Source organism: Ammospiza caudacuta, chromosome 5 (assembly GCF_027887145.1).
Source record: "Ammospiza caudacuta isolate bAmmCau1 chromosome 5, bAmmCau1.pri, whole genome shotgun sequence".
Lineage (NCBI taxonomy): Eukaryota > Metazoa > Chordata > Aves > Passeriformes > Passerellidae > Ammospiza > Ammospiza caudacuta.
Window position 1 is genome coordinate 33,674,928 of NC_080597.1, and position 21,695 is coordinate 33,696,622.

Below are 21,695 nucleotides of genomic sequence, written 5' to 3' on the forward strand. Positions count from 1 at the left end.
CAGGTGGCAAAATAAACACATATATAGGAGATAATTAAATATAATGAGAAAATGAATAAAGCACACCACCAAGCATTTTAAATATTAGCCTTTGGTTGAGAGGCCTTTGGTTTGATCTCTGATATCCATATATCCAATGCCATGTTTCTTGTGTGATAATATATTTTGCATCAGAGACCAAAAAAGCTCTGCAAAGTCAAATTGAAATTTAAACAAGTGTTGTTTGGCATCTTTAGTTTGTGTTAGACCAGGTGGCAGCTGTTGGGAGATCATTTTGTTTTAACAACTTTTTGTTTTGTTAGCAAAGAAAAACATTGTCCAGCCAAATCCCGCTGACAGTGAATAAATATTTCTCCTCCATCAGACCAAATATTTTCATTTGCCATCCTAATAGCTAGGGCTAAAAGATCTAAAAGGATTTTTCTTTCTATATGGACTCAAATACATTTGAAAGGTTTGGTGTTTCATGGGAGGTGATTATTACTCTGTACTCTGCACTGCTGAGGTTAGTACTGCACCACACTTTGGTCATTATACATCCAAAACTGGAGAGATTTGTAAGGAAAGCAAACAAAAGGCAGAAAACAGGACCTCTGCAGAATGACTGAGGAAAGCAGAACATCAAAGAAGTTTCTTGACAAATCTTCTCATGTGTACAAGACAGTAATGATGATGTACTGGCACTGGATCTAGGAAAAATTGACCAAACATGAGCCTGGCAAATCTATGGAGAAGGATTCCATCAGAACCTGTTAAGGTGACATCCACCACCACTGGGTCAAGAAGTCCCTGAGCCACAAATATCTGAGGAATAGTTTGGAGAATAGTAGGGACACAATAGTTTCCCTCAGCATCTGTTTAGTCCCTGTCACAGACAAGATCCCAGAGCAGCCTGGCCCTTTACACTGACCAAGTGCCATTCTCTCACTCTGCTCAGATGAGATAGTATGAAATCTGTTAATTCTGAAAAGCAGTTAGCTCTGGGAACAAGCCACTTGCAGAACTACAGCCACCCTTCACAAAATCGTTTAAAGGTCAAGGGCAGTTTAGTGTACTTGTCCTCTTGTTTGTTAAAAAAAAAAAAAAAAAGGAAAAAAAGAAGAAAGGTATAACCTACAAGACTACAGAATTTAGTGTGGGTAAACAACTCCATGCAGTCCACCATATAAATTAATGAGCCAGTTGCAAATTTAGCACTTCTGAAAAAAACCATAAAATTTCCAATATTGCAACAAATAGTCATATGGAGACAGGTGTGCTTGGGACAAAGTCTGTTATCTCAGTAAAACTGGCTACTCCATCAGATACCATCTTGCATTTAGAAATCTAAGTACATGATTCAGTGATGTCCAGCAATCCTCTGCTGGAAGTAAAACTGTCTCATTTCTATGACTGATGGCAGAAGCTTTCACATTTGCAAACCTTGCCTGTAGTTGACAGAGGTACATTTAATTGCATTTGAAAGATGATCTGTAACTCTTGACATTTGCTTCCATGACACAATTTAATTTTAATGACATACAGTTAAAAAATGGGACAAGTTACTTTCTTATCACAGATCTTTGCCTAGATTTAAGCCTTTACCTAGATCTTTAGCTGTAAAGTGAAGTGATATAAAAAGATGTAGTGTTAAATTGTAATCCACTCCAAGAAGCAAATATTGTCTTTGGAGTGCTTTCCAGGTAGAAGGAGAAGAAATTATGTAACCCCATATAACTTGTTTCTTTACTTCACAGGACTACTAATTAGAAATGGGATAGGGAAAATGCATTTATTGTTAGCTCTGCTCTTCAGAAAGGATTTTGGCTGCTGATATTCTTTGTCATAACCCATAATTTATTGTGGACTTCCTGCTAAATGTTTCAAAAAGTTGCAAAGCTCTAAGAAGCAAATGTTCTGTTTTCACAAAAATCCCTATCTTGGGTAAGGAGCCAAAGAACACAGAACTGCACTCAGACCTTGACATGCTCAATATATTAAGACAACTCATTAGAGCTAATGCACACTTCAGTGTGTTCACAAACATTATTTTAAAGGCAGCAATAAATTATGCCAAGAAATCTTTCAGGTTCATGAAGGAACCTACAGCATGTATATACAGTCATTTCAAATGACATAATTATGAGGAAATCTGGATCATAACAGAGTGTATGACATACATAGATGGAACCTGGTTATCAACTCGAGAGAAGTCAGGCTTTGTGTGCTATACACTGTTAGCAATATTTTTCTTCAAGGAGAATATTAAATAGATCAAAATAAATGACCTGATGGCTGTTTTATACAGAGGTGATGAGAGGCAGAGAAAACAAGTGAGTCCAGGTGTTCATATGGGCATCTTCTAAGGCTGCATTAAGTAAGACCATGGAAATCAGTTAAATTGCTTGTAGAAAATCTATTTGTTCAAAGTAGGATCAGGACTTCCTCCAAAAAGGTCATTGTTTGATCACAGCTGTGTCTAATATCAAGGCTGTAATTTCACACTACACCATCTTTGCCAATAATGTAAATGTGGGCTCTCCTGAGCCTCAGGCCAGCAACACAGTATGTGCTGACACAGCTGTTTTGAGGTAACTGCTGTTACTGCATTGCTGCAATGAGAATGGTGACAAGCAAAAAAGCCTAAAAGGGGTGAATTTTTCCCCTGCTAGACTCGTGAACTGGTTTATAACATAGCCACAAAACCCCATGTTGACACATCTGCTGGAGGAAAATGAACAACTCATGATGGACAGGGCTTTTTAGGCCAGTTTCATTACCAAGACCAGCATATAATAAAACTGAGCCCCAAGTGAGCCACCAAAGTAGATTCTCCAGAATTTTTACTAAGGACTGCAGCAAAGGAATAAAAAGATAGCAGCTTTTATAAATGTGAGATTGGTCACCAATTCCAGTACCAATGTAACTCAGGCTACTTCTGACTTCACCTGAAACTGTGAACACAGTGATAATTAACATCCTAAATCTGATTACATTTCCAGGTTGGTATCATAGTCTTACACACTGTAAACTATGATTTGGATCCCATAGAAAAAGGTCAGGAGTACCCTTTCTCGGATACACAACACCAGATCATGAGACGATGGTGGATGAGTTGATGGAAAAATATTGATGGAAGATACATTTAGGCTGTCACAACAATTAGCTAGGAACAAAAAATATCTGGGCACTTTGTGAGGATCTCAAGTTAAGAATGAGGAAGACTTCTTCAGAAGCATGGACAATGCTTCAAACACAATCTATCCAAAGCAGCTGTTCTAGACTTGTAAAAAAAAATGCTTACCACAGAGAAAATAAAAGTGTTTCATCATCTTAGCCTAATCTTTAGTTATAGAAGAATAAACTCTACCACTAAGAGGAGGCTTATCTTCTGAATACACTATGAAAAGCAGCTGATTTTTTTTTTCCTACAACCTCCTTAAGACATCAACCACTCAGCTTCCAGTCACTTAGACAAAATAAAGGACACAGAACACAGTGTAACTGGTCAATGAAAAATGGCAACACGTTCTCTTCCCAGAACCTGTGTGTGAGGGAGAAGACAGGCACTCTACAGTGAAAGAACACTGTAAGTCATACTCCCTTCTCTATGAACTGGTATTTCCCTCTTTACAATCTGTGAAAAAGTCCACATATTTCACAGTGTTCATGCAAAATCACTAATATAGGCCAGGGAGTTGAAAGAAAACACTCATTTTCTGACATACCATCAAGAGTTCCACCCTAACCTGCTGACCAGTGTTACCTTCCCTGCTTTCTATGACACCATCCTAGAAAGATATTGTTCTGCACTACCAGCATCTAAAAAGCCCTTTATAGAATCTGCAAAACACAATAAATACTCTAAGTAACTGATGCAGTGTTTTGTCCCGGAAGTGTAGATGGTGTCCAAGTAGAGTATTCCACACAAAGAAGTGGTGCTCTCACCATTAGAAACACGGGAGCTTTACTTTGTTATGTGTCAGACAGCAAAAGGAAGAGAGGACAATGAAACCATTAACCAGCTCCTCTGTGAGGTTAGCATCAGTTTCCTGCTCCTTGTAACACCACCACAGAGAAAAAAGCAACCTGCATAACCTCATACCAAACATCCAGACTTCATCATCAGTTAACTAAGTTACAAGAAACAAAATACACAGCTGTAGTTCTCTCATGGATTCTTAATCCCACAGATTAAAGCTGTGATCTAAGGAAAAGTGAAAGAACATTAGTGAAAAGCAGGTATGGTGTTCAAACAAAACACTGCAAAGCTCACAGATAATTTCCTTTCAGAAAATTACTTCAGGACATAAGCAAAAATGTACAATTGATCATTATATCAAATCAAACAATTACATTAAGGTTCAGTTTACAAAAGGTTAACAAACAATTAATAGCTGGCTTAATAAATAGGTGTTCACTTCTCATCTCTCAATCCAATAGATAGCTTCTAGCTATCTGTAGTACCTTCTACTGGTGTGCTTATAATCTTCCCTAAAATTTACTTACAACACATTTCTCTAACATGAATTACAACTTACAGACATCATTTATTAACCCTTCATAAAATTCTAAATAAACCTTAATATGAAGCATGACTAACTTTATACTATTTCAGCCCCATACCCCAGGACACATGAAATACTAACTCTTTCAAGTTTTTATTTAAAATTCTACATTTTAGCTGGGTGCCACATCACTAGTTGAAGAATCACAAATGACTATCATGGCTTAGCCAACACACTGCAGACACAAACAGTGAAACAAAAGTGGTGGGGGACAATCACAGAGAACAGTTCAGGTTCTTCCAAAAGAAATGTCCTGGCTGTTTTTGTTGGAACAAACATTGATACCATGACAAAAGAATCAGAAAGGAAAAAAATGGAGTCTGTTGTAAATCAAAACATTGCTTTTCCTTCTGTTTAGAAATGAAAAACTACAATATGTCATTCAATAAATAAATAAAACAGAAAACACAAAGGTAGATTCCAACCCCCATCACTAGGATCTTGCAAAGTGACAGCCATCTATTTCTTGGATGCATCCCAAACTTCTCTTACCTGCAAATTTTCAATATACTTAGAAGTCCTATTTAGTGTATCAGTCTTAAGGGAACATGATGTATTATATGTAGGTCTCCTTTTTCTCCATCCAGTATTTTCAGCTTCAACCCCCCACCTCAGGTTTTTTCCATCAAACTGCCTGCTGTTAGTTTAATAAAGTTCAGCTCAGACTTATACTTTTCCTTCACTTTCAGAGCCTCTCTCTTCATTTTCACAGTTGTCCACAAGGTCTTCATTCTCCTGTGTCTTTTCTTCTTCCTCCTCCTCCTCCTCTCCATCATCTCCAAAAGTCTCTTCCTGCATTGTAGTAAAAGTGAAGGACCTGGCAGCAACTTGTGCAGCCAGACCAGATGTGAAGTTAAAATCTGTTGATATGTGGAGCTGGGCCAGCCTCTCCTTGATTTTTGAATGTAATGCATCCATAGAGGGAGGCTGTGAAGCCTCTACTCCATCCACACTGCTTGGCTTGAGCTCTTCAGCATCCCCTTCACACTGATAATACATTCTTCCTTCAGCCCCTGTAGAGACATCTTTATCTGTAATACTGTCTTTGTTTTTCTCCATCTCAGGATCTTCATACAAATATTCTGTCCTGCTTTTATCAGCAGCATTCACTTCTGGATTAGAGTCTTTTTCTTCAGATTTATCACAACTTTGGCTGCAGTCCTGCTTTTCTGTATCTGAATTCATATGTGATTCCACATTATTTAGTAGCTTCAATGGTTCTACAGGAGACAAGGGTTTCACTGCAGCTTAAAAAGGGGGAAAAATTAAATGATAACTAAAAGTGAGATGCTATACATAAATAATTTATTTGCCTGAAAAGATGCAAGATTATAAGGTTTAAATTACGTTAAAAAATCCCGAAACAACAGAAATACAACCCACACCAAAACTTAAGTGTTTTCTAATCACAGAGCTGAAGTGAAATGTGACGGCTACTTGTAACTATTCCTTAAAATCTGTGACGTGAAGAGACAGCACAAAATTGATGGTGTTTAAAGCCAGCATCAAACACAGAGGATGTATTCAGTGTTAAAGCAAAACCCAAGTAAAACTACTGTAGTGCATACAGATTTAACTGTCTTCTTGTGAACAACAGTTTACCTAATCCACTAAAGACAGTTGGTACATGAAAAAGTCCTTATAGGTAGTATCTGATCTCATACAACACAACATACAAATACAACACATAACCACACAGTCAGGTAGGTGTCCTCACAAATAAAGTGTGCATTAATTTAGCCTCTCTTGCAGTTAGTAGCAGCAGTGAGTCCCATTGCCAGCAACGGGATGCTTGCCAGGAAGTCTCTCCTCCCAGAGTTAAGGGTTAGTGTAACTCGGTACAATCGCTCCTTGAAGAACGGGCGGCTTTCATGTTAACAAAACGATAAAATGTCCATTTCCAAGTACCAGATTCCCTAAACTGCAGCAGCTCCATTATAGTAGCAGCACGAGCATAAATGAGAGCGGCAGCAGCAGATTCCCAAGTTGCATTTCCCTTTCTAATTCCATTCTGACTTTACCCCTGCAAGCAGAGATGAAAATAACTCTGGGAAATACACAAACTTTTCATGGGAAGCAAAATTTATGCTATTAGGATTTTTCAACCGCATCCTATTTCAGTAATATTACTTTAGCTAGTTGAAGGCAGGCACATCATTATGGTTGTCACATTGATAACTATTGTCATTAGCACACTAAGAGACTGTGGCATTGAATGTGTATTGCACCATTTGCTTTAGAACTTGATATACCAAAGGAGCATTGCACCAGACTTGTCTCAGTTGTTTATGGAGTAGTTCTTTCCCTGTCTTGTAAAACATATGTTGCTACTTATTTCTGCCCATTTGCTTGGAGAGACAGGAATATGCACAGTAATCTTATCATTTGAGAGGAAACTTCTTGTCTATTTCCTCCAAAGAATACTCTGAAAGGCAAAATTTCTCACAAAAAAAAAGAGCTACTTGAGATTGGTAGCTGGCCAATTTGTGGAGTTGACAAATTAATAAGCAGGGTGAAATTCATCTGTTTTGAGAGCATGGCTTTCCAAATCCGATAAATAGCTATAAAACAACTCTTGTATGGACAAGGTGGGAGAAGGGGAAACAGCTGGCTACAACACAACCACCAACAGAATGAACTTTTTTGCAGGGGATAGGTTAGGGAAAGGCTAGAAGTGATTTTGCAGCAGAAGAAAGTTGTTTGACAGTGTTTGACAAATGGAAATGAAGCTACTAAAAACTTAGCAGACCTTTTCAAAAGCACTTTCATGTAGTGGCTCAACAAGAGGCCAAAGGATCAGAAACATAAGCTTACCTACACTCGCATAAACTACCTATTACCCAGACTGTAAGAAGTATTACCATGGTAGTGGGCCTTGGAAAACTTGCTTTAGTCTACTGCTCTGCTAAGATGGTATTTTTTCTTCTGGAATCCAACCTATCATCTCCAATTGACTTCATGTTGTGCTCTTAAGACATATCAGCTTGTTTGGAGCTGACCTCTTATGTAGAAACCTTCACCAGCCCTTCCTTAAACGAACCAAAAACCCTCATGCCCTTGTTAGGATAAGTCAGAATGGCTAGCTGGGTGCCTTCACAAACAGATTAAAGTCTTTGAATATTTCAGGATCTTTTTCCACAATAATCACAAGTTGGGAAAACACAGGATTTCTGGAATTTGATTGTCCTGTAAAAGCAAGATTCAAGAGGACTATGGAAAAGTGGTATCATGGCCATCCATTGGCTTGGGCCAATGAAGCCAAGAATATGAACCTTTCTGGGTTTCAATCTTCAAGATAAGCCAAGTCAGAAATGTGGGAAGTGCAGATCACATAAATGTCTTTTTAAGGACTGAACTTGTGTATGGATAAATTAAACCATAATATGCCAGGGTCCATGATACCATATTTACTGACTTGTCTTTCTTTTGAAGAAATATTGAAGTATTTCCCTAAAAATCAGTAATGTTATAGCAGGTGTACCCATCAGTCTGTCAGATTAGACACACATAATCTGAGCCAACAGAAGACAATATTAATTACTTTCTTGAACTGCCCTCATGTTTTCCACGTTTGTACAGGATGGAGATAATTAATGATTAGTCCTATGCAGCTGGAGAAAATCATGCTTTCTTCCCTCCTCACCCTTTTGTCTCTCCTAAACCAATGAAATAGGAAAGGAAAAGGAACCAACATGAGCCACAAAGGCTTTCTGGTGAACAGTTATTGCAAACTACAGGAGTGAGCTGACTCTTTCCAGCTATGGCCACAGATGGCCTGAGGATATACTGGTAGGTATTACCTGCTCAGGACAAGTATTACCTGCTCAGGTAAGGAAATGTTCCTAGGCAAGTTCTCCTGACAAAAACTATTTGTGCAAGAGTTTCACTAGGTCTGTGAAGACTTAAACTGGAGGTAGGATCACTTCGTCCTCCAACAGTTAGGAAAGGAAGACTTGAAGAAATTTATGTGAAGAGCTGTGTGCTGTCTTATGCAACAGAAATACAGAAATCCTATTCCTGAGCAAACTGCTGCAATTTGATGTCTCGGGTTTTTACCGCAACTGGAAGAGAAATCAGTACCAATAGTCAAGTAACCTCTTTTACCACAGTTGTAGCTTAATGGATGTAAAGAAGAAAATTGCTAAGAACAGATATTTTTGATGGTTTGATGTCAAAAGAGACATAGATAATGTCTATGTCATAAATACATATGGTCTGTTACTTTGTGTTTCTAGTAAATTACTGGAAATTTGCAATCCTTGCTGATTTTTCTGGTAGACACCATCAGAGGCAGAATCATTGGATATGGTGCCAGACTTGAGGGCTGTTTTGCATAACACAGAACATGGCACTTTTTAGAAAGCTTTTCCTAACCTGTCTTTAAGAGGAAGAAATGAAAATAAGAGGAAGGAAAAGACAAACTTCTGCCAATTTTAAAGAGAGTAAATCAAATAGCTCAAGCAGAGAGGAATCAAGTTTTTACAGACAAGCTGTCTTGTTGAGGCAAGAGAAATTTTCATATCCTGCTTTCAATTGCAAGTGAATGGAGACACCCAGCAGTCCTCAGAATTAAAAAGGGCTAATTTGAAAGAACTCTTCTTCTTAGGTGGTTTTGTTGGTTTTTTTGGGTTGTTTTGGGGTGTTTTTTGGGGTTTGTTTGTTTGTTTGTTTTTTGTTTGTTTGTTTGGGGTTTTTTTTGTGAACATGTTCTATATTCACTCTCTCTTGGAAACAAAAGGAAGTTTTATTATTTTATTTCTCTAATATTTCAAAGTTCAGCTCTTCAGTTTAACCTATATGCTTTTGTACGTCTGGGATAAATTTTCTGCTAGTTTCTTTAAATTCTGAAAAGCAATTTATTTATGCACCCTGATAAAAATTCGTATTTACTGGAAAGCCATGAAAGAAAGTCAGTTCAATCTGCATAGTTTATATCCTGCAGATGTTATGTCTTAATATTTTTGTGTGTTTAATATTTTAGCTCAGTGTTTTGTTTAAAGCCAAATTCTCACTTCTATGAGTTTGTTTCAATATGTAGTAAAATGACTGCTAAAATATAAAAATATGGAATGGCAACTAAGACCACACAGCTCTGTCAAAGACACTACTACAGCTAAGCACGGTCTGAATTCCAGCATAGTCAGAAATCCATGGCAGACACCCATGATTTTTAAGGAAGGAATTAATTTTCAAAAGAAATGCTTACCATGTTCACTGAATAGTAGCTGTTTCCACTTCTGTCTTTCAATTTCTGAAGCTTTGAATCCCAGTACAGATTTCAATTCTTGTAACACCCTCTTAGATTCCTGTCTCTCTCGCTCTTGCCTCTCTCTTTCTTCTTCGGAGAAGCAGTAAAAGTCTTCCCTTTTGTATTCATTATCTGTATCTGAATAATCAACATATGCTTCCAGTTCCTAAAGAAAGAAAGGAAGAAACTCTTGATCTTCACTGTCAGGTGCACTCAATCCTATGATCTGATTCAAGATCAAGTGATGTCAACACAAACCAACCACAGTAACAGGATGGAGCCCTGTTTGAGCAGAGCCAGTGGACCTGACACTGCTCTTGGTGGTATCTGTATGATTTTGGAGCAAGTCCACTCATTAACAAGATTTACCTTCATACACAAATAGGAACAAGTGATATACCTTGAAAATGGGAGACCATTTCTCTGTAATTACAGGTGGAAATAAGCAATGCTGATGTGGGTTTATTTTTTTTTTTAAATTTACACTGTAACCAGCTCTTGGTAGTCATGCATCTTGCTTATTTAACTTACATAAATCCTTATTAAGAGGATATAGAGAATAGCAAACTTCTCTTCCAATTTTAAATACACTGGATTACGAGCATAAAAAAACAGAGCAGCATTTATATTATAAGAAATTTTCAGTCAAGCAATTAGTCCCAGCTTTTTGATATGGAAAAACAGCTGGAGAGAATACATGTGGGGGAGAAGCAAGGGAGGGACAGAGCAGAACATGGGTGTTTACTGTATTTCAGAATGGATCTGCCACTCAGTTCTGGGATGGAGGAGGCCCACCTCTCTTTAAGACAGCCCAACCATCACCCAGGAGGTCCTCTAACAACACAAAATTGTTCAGTGTTACAGTAAAAAGATATCCAAAAATGCAGAGACTAAACAAACTGATGGCAGGATGATTTGTGCTTGAGTTGTCACTTTTTCAGCTGTGTCTTTTAATCCAGCAAAAGTAGGACTATTTCATATACTGCCTTTTAGCAATTCTCACTTTTTATTACTTTGACTTGAGTTGCTGCTCTCCTTTGGTCATTCATTTCTAATGATATATATGAGAAATGAATACTAGTGCTCTTTTTTCCAGGATGGGGAATACCTCCCCATGGAACAGCAAAAGGAATGTACACATTTTTTTGACAAGTCCAATTTTGAAGTGGTACTGGCCACTTACTTGTCTCAGCAAGACAAGGTCACTGCACAAGCAACTGAAAAAAAGAATGGATATAGCAAATAATCCCCAATTATTATTTTAAATGATCCTTTTTTTTTTTTTTTTTTTTACCTGCTCTTCAGGGATTGGATCTTTGTTTTCTATGTATATGGCAGGCTGTGTTAAAGGTACTGTAGTATGCTGTAGGTTGTCACAGGAAACTTCAATTTTGCCTTTAGGGGAAAAAAGAAAAGGGATTTAAAAGAAATAAAATTGAGTATTGAATGATGTTTCTGACTCACTCAGGCAGGGTCCAGGTATTTTCATAAGCAGGATTTGCATACATGAAAAAAACGGTGAGAAGGTTGGTTAGGTTACACTGAAACTGTTAAACAGCACTTAAGTAACTTGGCTGTTCTTATAGAAGCTGGGTCCAATGGAACTTGTGCTGAAACACTTCAACTAACAAATCTCAGAAATTTTATAGACTTTGAAAACCTGCAGATGGCAAGCAAAATCAGTAAAACCAGAGAAGAGACTTTGTTCGGAAGTTTTAAAAAAATTATAGATAAAACAGCTTCAAATGACTGGAAAATGTTGGAAGAAATAATTAAAGAAAGTTTACAGGAAGGTATTTGCGAGGTAGCAAGAAGACAAATAACAGCCAGTGTGAATTTGTTGAAAATAGAAGATGTTAATTTTGCAATGCAGTAAAAGGTCTTGCATATAGAAAGAACCAAAGACATCCTGCATTTTGTTTTCAGTAAGATTTTTGACATGGTGTCATGACATCTTTATAAGGAAAATGCAAAGGCCAGGAAAAGTTGCTATTAGGTGCATAGAACAGCCTCTTGGATCATCACAGCATGATTACCATTTTCAGACTGGAATACATTGAGTGAGGATTTGTCTCAAGTCCAATACTCTCCAATATTGCCAATGGGTGAAAGAGAGGTGTTGCATCTCATTAAATCTGCTGACTTGGGGATAATCTGCAAGAACACTGAAGGGCACCACTAGAATAAAAAATAATATTGGAAAATCACTGATACAACCCAGGTATAAATGGACTTCAGACCCAGAAGTTTGGTGACAATGGCTGCAGATTTTTGTGCTTTGGAATAGCCAAGTGCATAAATGTATCACAACTGACTGGGGAGCACCACTGAGAAAGAGGTGAGGAGCCTCACCATCAGCTGTACCCCACTGCAAGCAAAAAGCCAAACTACAAACCAGTACATAGAAAGCAACAGCACTGACTGCTAAGACACATGAAATAACATTTCTACTCTGGCACTGATCAGGCTGTGGATGGAACATACTGCCCAGTCTGGGGCCCCTTCATTCAGTAACACAGTGGGGCAACCAGAGGGAATATAGAGGAAAACACTGGATATTATAAAGAGGACTAAATAAAGTATAGTCACCAGGGAAGAGGTGAAGCATAGGGAGTCATGTAGAGAAGACAGAAAGAAGCATAATAATCATCTTTGAGAATGTAAGAGCCATCAAGAGGAAATGGATTCCATTGTGGGTGGATCAGAAGTACTGCTTTTAAATTGCAGCAAGAGGTACTTCTATTCAGTAATAACATTCAACTGGTAATGGAATTAAGTGCTGGAATAGATGCCTGGAAATACTGTAACATGTCCCTAAAGATAGTTTTTTAGGAAGAGGTAAACAACATTTACTCACAAATACTAATTTACCCTTGAGAAGGGAAATGGGTTAAATGACCTTGCCAAGCCCCACCTAACCCTATTTTCCATTTCTAATCTATACACTGAACACTTAGGGATGGTGAGATTGCAGCAGAGTACCACAGCCTTCGTCTTATAAATATCTAAGTAAGTTGTGTCCATTTGCAAAGATGGTTTAAAAGAACAAGGATGGAATTTAAACAGTTTGAGGGCCAGTGTTTCAAAGATCAGTAATACAATGCTGTAACTAGCTACAAAGAGTACTCCATTCTGTAATAGTAGTAGTAGATTACTACATGCTTACACTGTTGAAGCTTTAAGTGATACATTTTATCAGTGATGAAAAAATGCAAAAGAATAAAGAAAAGAAGCTGAAAGTTCTAGGAAATTAGCAAAGATGTATTTGTAGATGAATGATAGATAGGTCCACTGTTGCCCAAAGAATTTAAATAGAGGTGATCGCCCTTAAATGTGCTAAAGCTCCACTTGTTCTGAGGTTCTGCTCTGTACCTGACAGGATCAGTGAGTAAGTAAAGGTACTGATTCTAGAAATACACCAAATCATGTAAAGGAGGAAGCCAAACTGCATTCCCTGAAGGAACTATATGCTAAAATACAAGATACATGCTGGTGTCAGCACCAATGACAGGCTGACAGGAGGGTATGGTGTCCAATCTATTACTCTGCAAGGCTTTGCTTTGGCTCTTTAATGTACCTGTAAGAGAACAGCTCTGACATATAATGATTCAGGGCAAGAAGCATGTACTGCTTGTTCAAGGGGACTCATCTCTTTATACAGATGCTCTACTGGCTGAACTAGTTAGTTGGACTAAACATCTATCTGTGGCAGCAGAAGTGCTCAGCATCCACTTAGACAAAAGGCTCTAAGCCCATGGGTTTCTTGAAACAGCTCTTGTCAAAAGATTGATTTAGTTTTGGATAGTAATGCATAAATGTAAAAGCTGTGCTGAGCTGTTATATTTATTCAACAGGAAGGTATCTTCTCCCAAAGAGTTTTCAGAAAGTATTGGAAAAAAAATGAAGTAATTTACGTAACATGACTGACAGACCAGCTGTTAAAATTTGTAGGAAGACAGCAAAAGAATTGAACTTGACTTCATGTACAGCTTGACAAGGTCAATCACAGAAACTGGATGGCTTAGAAATATATCAGGTAAGTCAAATGTTGTCAGATAAAAATAGTTTTCATGACCAAAATAAATTAAAGTAGCTCCTGTGAATTAGTTCAGTAAACTTGTTGCAAAATAGAAGTTCAATCCCAGCACGTTTCCAGGAAAGCAGTGGGCAAAAGTGAAGGATTATTTTATTTTTTATTTCCCATGCAATCCCTTCTAGATCACACATGAGGTTATTTTTGTACTGAACTTTAAAAGAAGCAAGTTATAATAAAAAGGCCTGCTGAGAAATTTATACACAAAGTAAAAATAAAACTAAAGTAACTAAAAATACTATTGTGTGTAGTCTAGAAAGAGCTTTTAAGCAAAGGGAAAAAAAAGATCAGTAGAACTGCAGGTTGTGGAGGTGTCAACAAAACACAATAGGTCAGCACATGCAAATATATCAGGCTACATCTAACATCCTCACAGGCTGTTTTACACAGCACTGAGGGGGAAGCTGTAAGACTGCACTATCAGGTAAAGTGCAGGAGTTTGTTTATACCATGTCTGGACCTGCACAGAGCCTGCAAGAAGCCTCTCAGTGCTCCAAGTTCTGATGTAAGCATGAACAACCTTGGCCTGCCTGCTTCTAGGCCCACAGCAATATTTATCCATCTCTGGATATTCCTTCCATGCATCATTAAGAGCATAGTGCACTTCAGATTTGGATTTCTGCAGGTAACTTGCTGATACCCCAAGTTCCCCCCTCCAATTTTCCTAGTACAGTCTCCATTACCAGCATTTTTCAGATGCTGGGCTGTGCCTTCCTAGCACAGTAAAAATGCTCCTGGAAAAAAGAAAGATAAGAAATTACAGGTTCAATTCCATGTCAGGAGAGCCTACATTCACTTCAGTTATTTAAGCTGGTTATGCTTCACAAGAACAGCATGGGCAGTACAGATCCCTAAAGAGAGGGACAAGAAACAAGACACTGGGATATGCTGCTCGCTCACTAAGACTTTTAAGAACACCAAAGGTTAGCTCACTCTCTTTGAGGGAGGAAGTAAATGGGTTTTATATGCTCAACATGTCCTCTATGATTTGAAATGTTCCAGGAAATGCGATTGTCAAAAAAGTTTCATGACAATGTCATTATCATTTCAATTAATGGCATCATTTTAATGCAGTAAATAAATGAAGATCTTGAGGGCAATTCATTAAAATCCTACCCCTTCATAGGTGATTTCACCCATCAAAGACAAAAAGCAATTATCAGTCTACACCTGAAAATGTAACCATCTGAACCCAGAGGTGTAACAGACTGAGTTAGCATGGTTGCATTTTTTGCTGAAACAAAAGCTTCAAGGCCATCACAATGAAAAAGTCTGATATAAGGACACAGTTTTTCAAAGTGTATGGTTTTAAGACCTTCTTCAGCTAAAATTCTGATACACAGGCTGAACGTTGTCACTGATTCATCTGACCATTTCATCTCTGAAGTGTATCCCATTAGCTGCTAAATTAATCTCTCACATTTACCTTTTTTGTTTGGGTTTCTTCCACTCATTTTTTCCACCTGAGAAATGGCTTCTTCCCAGCAGCTGTTGCTTGCCTGGATATGAGGCTGCAGAAACTTCAGTTTTTGTTCCAGAACCTGACGGGCTTCTGTTGTCAACTCAGGTGTCTCCTTAGTGCTAACAAGCTTTTCAAGCTCATCCTCAAGAATTATTACCCTAAGTAATGAGGAGATAAACAGCAGTAAGTAATAATAAATATTTGACTCCACCATTCTTTCCATTATTTAATGTAATATACTGTTATTTCCTTTAAGTTTAAAGAACCTAACTCAGTCAATTACTCAAAGATGTCCCAAAATTTTAAAATATTTTTTTCTACATCAAGATACCTTGCTTATGTATAAGATTAACAATGCAACACCTGCAATTGTTATAGTAATTCTTACATGTAAGGTTAAAGGAGTAGGACAGTCTCAACTGTTTCACCAAGGCAGTGACAAATCTTTAAGGATATTTACTAGTTAGGTACTATGAGCTGAATGTTCTTATAAAGCATTTGATATGTGGAAAAATCAAAGGATGATTATTATGGTTTTTAAGGGAGTCACAAAAGCAAGGCAAAATCTTAGCACACTGCTTATCTTCAAGTTTTCAGATACTCAAAGAATACCCAGGAAAAATATCAGATTCCATAGTAAACCTTTGAGCCATCTGTGTGAAGATACGGCTACGACCACAAAGACTTTTTTTGCTTTTAATTGGGGATACAAGCTGACAACCCAAAGAACTTCAAGTCCAAATCCTTCTGTTAATTCAGGTGTAAACTCACTCATTGAGCAGGGCCTTGAGGTGCAGCTGCAGGCTGCGCACGGCTGTCTGCAGGCTGTTGAGCTCCCTGCACTGCTGCTTGCCCCTGGCTGCCCACTGCAGGCCCGCCTGGTGCTGCGTTTCGAAGTAGCGGTAGAACTCGTAGCTCCTGCGCAGCTCGGCCAGGCAGGCGGCGTGCGTGCCGGGGAGGCCCTGGGCCACGTCGCGCAGGATGCGGTGAGGCAGCCGCTCCGGGCACGCCGACGGCGCGGGGCACGCGTTGGCCGGGGACAGCAGCAGCGCCAGCCTCCTGAAAAACTCTGAACTCTGCCCTACCCAGAGCTGAAAGAGGACCTGCAAAACAGGGGAGGGTTAGCTCCGTGCACCTGTGTGCATTTACTTCCAAAGTAAATGTATGGATACACCACGGGAAAACATTCCTTGGCCGGCAACGGGAACTTTGAAAAACTGCAAAAATCCGCTGACTGTTTTTGAAGGGTATTCCAGAGCGTGTGAGGTTCAGATCTTGTGAACCTTAGGTGACTGTTAATTCCTTGATGAAGGATATTAAATGCAATTATGCTCATAAAGTTGTCAGAGTCCAAAACCTCATATTCCCGTCGGCCAGTTTCATTATTTGCTATAATCTCCACATACCCTACGGCTCGTAAAGGGCTGCCAAAATTCCAGTGGCAGCAAAGACATTTTTCCTTTTATAAGGCCAAGCTGTCATTTCTACAATCTAATAACTACTGCATTGCCCCACACCCAGCCTTGAAACATGAGCCTAATTGCTCTGTACTTCAACAAAAATATATTCTGCATCTGAAGAAAGTTGAGCTGCTAACTTATTTCTTTTTTCAGCCAAAGTATGAAATTCTACCAATACTATTAAGGAAGAAAATTCTTTTAAAGAAATTGATTGATTCACAATGTTATATATGATACTAAAGAGGACAGTCCATCTAGGAGCAAGGCAGTCCAGAATTTCAATTTCTTGAGAACTTCCACTTCCAGTGAAATGAAAAGAACTGTTTTCTTAGTTTAGAGAAGTTTGCTCAGTAGACCATGACAGTAGAGCAGCACCTTTAATGTCTAAAATGAAAAGGAAAGGTTGTGATACTTTTCTCTGCAATAATGGCCCTTATTAAAAGGGATCAGCTATAGGTGATTATGAGGTGGAGACAGAAACTTATTCGCAAGCATTCCAGACCAAGGAAGGTAAAACATTTACTCATCACATCAAAAATACTTGGATGCAAACAGAGAAAGTATTCCAAAAGAAAAAAGAATCTCAATTTACAAAAGATGCTCATGAGAAAAAAGAATACATGAATGACATGAAATTAATTTGAGGTATACATGCAAGACTGATTTTGCTGGGTGCAAAAATACAAAGCAAACAAATGGGCAGCAATCACTCAAGTGTCCCTGAACGTGTGGTGCCCTGGATAAAAAATCAAAAGCTCATGCTGTAATAAGCACAAAAGAAGACCAATCCCTTCCACCAGACATAAATCACAGGCAGTAAAAAAACAGCATACAGAAATAGTGGACTTCAGGAACTGATAATAATAATAATAATCAAAAACCTACCTGAAAAAAGGGACAACGACAAGAGAAAAGGAAATTCCAGATGTATTTACGGTTGCAAGCAGCTTGCTCTGTTAGTAACTACTGGTGATCTTTGCTGACACAAAATATCCACCTGGCTCTCCTCAGCTTAAACTGGGATGTTTTTCTTAAGTGAAAAATTTTCACTCTTTAAATTGCTTTTCTTCAAGGACGAGGTAGCCAAAAGACACATGCTACATTTGTCATATGGCTTAGCATGACCTACACTTTATTATAAAGGCAAATTCTCTCAAAGTGAAAAAACAAACCCAAAGAGGACTGCACATACATCCAAGGCTCACCACACAAATACGTCCCAAGGTTATCAAAGTATGTTATACCTCCACAGGAATCTGCTTAGGACTGACTTTTGTTAATTTAGCTTGGTTCAGCTATACCACACCCAGCCTACATTGGTGGCTTTCATGAGTTACCATAAATTGAGATTTTCTAGTTGTTGTGATCTTAACTGTATCCAGAAAGCATCCTAACCAGTTTAACTAAAACAGAGTTCAGTTAAATTACTGCAAGTTGCAGGTAAACAAAGGCTTAGCTTACAAGCTTGGGCACCTCTTACTGGCTTCTTGTGATTAAAAAGAAGTGGGTAAATTAGGAGGCTTACATGGTTGCAATTAGAACTTCAGCTAATGAAGTGCAAGAAAAAAATCCCAAAAGCTGCTATTTATTGTAGCTCTTAGTTTAAAACTAATTAGACAAAGCCTCAAAGCTTAGTAATCACTATTACTGGTAGCATTTACTGTCAGAACAAAAGAAGTCAAGGTCTAAAAATTAAGATAAAAAAATGTAACAAAAGCCAACCCCAGAGAAACACAGAAGTCATATAATCATGGAATTTTTCCATTAAAAAGACAATGCTAAAGGGGAACTGCCCTGGCAGAGGGTCATTAGAGTATAGAAGGCTTGCATTCAAATTAGATCTTCCTTCCAATTGACTCATGCAAATAAAAAACCTAACATCTCAAAAAAAAAAAAAAACAGATAAAAAGGCCATTATATGGTTGTCACTCTGTTCAGGTAAAAGTTTTTCAAAGATCAAAGAACCACACTGGCTCATGGCAGCAGGAGTCCAAGCTTATGATTTCTGCTCCTCAGTGTGACTAAATGCAGCTACTCCCTTTGGCATTTACAACTAATTTGTGATTTTTGATGTCTCACGATTTATTCACATCAAGAGATTAGATAAAAAAAGAATTAAGTACAAATCCAGAAATTATTTTATTCAGCTGGGATCAGGTTAAATCAGAGAGCAAAAAATCATGTTTAAGGGGATCGATCAAGTTGATTATAGAACAACTGACTTGAACTTCCATCATTTGCAGAAAAATATCCTAATGTTGTATTGAGTAACTTCTCTTTCTCTACATGCACAAAGAAATCAGGTGAATGCTGATAAATGCAGAACACATGATAAGAGCCTGACTGATTAGACCTTACCCTCCATTCAGTGTGTTGCTACAGGCTAGGATGTACAAGCCACAGGACTTCATGACAACAGAAGGATGTTCACCAGGAGCCTGCATGGATGCATGAAGCCCTCCTAGGAGAGCTTACCTTGAGTGCAGGCAAGCTGAAGCCATCAGTCAGATTGTGTGCCTCCTCTTCAGAGACCTGCTCTTCACTCAGTCCCAGGCCCAGCTCCTTAAAGGGGACCACACAGATGTAGCTGGTCACGTTGTCACTTTCCGAGTTCAGAGGGTAAGTTTAGCTGGAGTTAAGGTGGTAAACAAAGCCACTTTTGCAATAAATACATACAAAAGGAAAGAAATACTTAATAAGGTTTCTCATTCCAGGCAATTTTTATGAAATCACATACTTTCATCCCAAATCTACCTGAATCCTGTTTTGCAATCCTTATTTGAAGCACAATTTTTAAAGGCTCTTAGAAGGATGAGAGATAAGACACTGACAAAACACCTATGTCAAAATACAAACACATAAAAAGAAACAAAGTAGATTAATAAAAATCCCTGCATCCCTTTTAAATGAGTGAAACAGCTTAATTTTAAATATGGAATTTCCAAGAAATAGTTCATGTCAATCTTAAAGCAGAAATTAACAGAAGAAAGAGAACAATTGTCCAATTTTAAGTTTTAAAGGTAGCCTGTGTTACAGACTAAACTCAGGATGTGAATTCGCTGAGAGGTCTGTGTGTGGATGGACTGCTCAGAGAGGCCTTTACAGTAAAAGGTCTTTGACATTTCAGAGAGCTCTATGAAGAACAGGAGCTCCCTAACTGTGTCATAGCATTAAATTTATTGATTACATCACTGTAAAGACATTATGATCTTGGCAGGATGAGTGGCAAACTGGTATCTATCAACACCATTCAGCACATTTAAAATCTCAGTAAGAAAATGTACATTTCTTGTCCTCAAAAATGCTTAAAAAGTAGGAAGCAAGCCAAATATAACTGATACCAGAAAACAGAAAAAATAATTCACAGACTAGGCAGCTTTTATTATTTTTTAGAAGTTATTTATTATTAGAATAGTACTAATTTTAGGATGGCCTCAGGCTGGGGAGGAACAGTTCAATATTTTTTGCATGTCTTCTGATAGTTACCCAGTCACAAAATAGTAAAATTCGTTTTAAAACAGAAATGTAAACTTATGGCCATAATTACAAAATCACATTTGTACCACAGAAATATATATATATTTGTAAAGCATTAATTAAAATATAGTCTTAATTTAATATATTTGTTTTTCATTTATAGTTTGATCTAGAAACTGAATGCTCTCATCTCTTGCACATAAAGCCAGTTAGAAGCACTTGTCTCTTGTCCATCTAATGTGTTTTCAGGGGGAAGCTATGAGTTCCATCTGCTTTCACACCCAAATTTTCCATGTGCTAAATTCTCATAGGATTGAACTTGCAAAACTGATTTCCTCAAGAGACTTCTACCAGTTAAGCAGAAGAACATTGCAGGAAAAAGTAATATTCTGTGTCCCAGGAAACAGTAAAGCAAAGTGTCCAGGATCTAAAAAAATGACATTTCTCCCTCCTTTATTCCTAATGTCTGGAAAAGAAGAAGCTTATTAAATGTTCAAACAAAACCCTGTAAATTAATTAGGATCAGAACATTACTGCTGTCACTAGCAGCTGCCTCACATATATGGTGTCTATTCTGAATTAACCTGACAGCATGCCCAGCAGAGGGAGCACACAGGATGAGGATGGTAACTCCACCAGAAATTGAAAAGTCAGGTCAAAACCCTTCAGGACCACTAATCTTAGAAACTACTTGTACTCCTGGTTAGCCTTTTCCAGCAACATGGCATTTCCAACAGTATGAACACCAAAAAAAGCAGTTTGGACACACATGGATTCCTAAGTCATGCTAAAAATAAATTCCAGGCAACATCTCAAATGTGAGGTTTGACCAAGGAGCCACTTACCCATGCTGTGTCTCAGCCAGGGATTCCCAGGGGCCTCCTGCACCTCCTGCCTTGCCCTCCTCTATTGCAGCCCTTCCATTCCCATTTCAAAGCAGAGAACTGATCCCATGCCCCCATTAACTTCCTAAGGATCAAACATTTGGAGAGTTTAAACACATACACACCATTATATACAGGAACACACTTCCTTTGTGCACTTTGATCTCGTCGTATTTTTAGCCCTACTGACTCCTAGTCAGTAGTTAAAGCCAAAATACTAAAGCCTAACTATCTTAGTTAATTTTTTCTTTGTCTCTGTGAAAATATTTCATTCATCTGTTTAACTTACATGCTTTATTAGCTGGAAAGAAGAGAAAGCAATGCTACTTAACAATGAACTGTCAAATCCAGAATAAAATACCTGTACAGTGAATGTCTAACCTCTTATCAGGTTAGACACTCTTATTGACCTATAGAAAAGCAAGAATGCTAATGTATCCCTGTATGTAACAATTTAACATTCATACTTCAGTCTTCAAAAGCACATTCCCATCTGAAGACCTAATAGGAAGGACTCACAGGAT

General features: G+C 38.1%; 1 protein-coding gene across 3 annotated transcripts in view; it reads right to left on the reverse strand.

Moving 5' to 3' along the window:
* Positions 1 to 4,221: 4,221 nt before the first annotated feature.
* The window catches only part of VEZT (vezatin, adherens junctions transmembrane protein), a 49,698-nt gene continuing 32,224 nt past the window's right edge, over positions 4,222 to 21,695 (reverse strand). For all 3 annotated transcript variants that reach the window (XM_058804838.1, XM_058804837.1, XM_058804836.1), the window contains exons 7-12: positions 19,286 to 19,433; positions 16,122 to 16,453; positions 15,315 to 15,508; positions 11,090 to 11,190; positions 9,754 to 9,961; positions 4,222 to 5,794 (exon numbers count right to left, since the gene is read on the reverse strand). In XM_058804838.1, the coding sequence (XP_058660821.1) occupies positions 5,214 to 5,794; positions 9,754 to 9,961; positions 11,090 to 11,190; positions 15,315 to 15,508; positions 16,122 to 16,453; positions 19,286 to 19,433 (1,564 nt within the window). In that variant the 3' untranslated portion in view covers positions 4,222 to 5,213. The remainder of the gene's footprint in view (positions 5,795 to 9,753; positions 9,962 to 11,089; positions 11,191 to 15,314; positions 15,509 to 16,121; positions 16,454 to 19,285; positions 19,434 to 21,695) is intronic.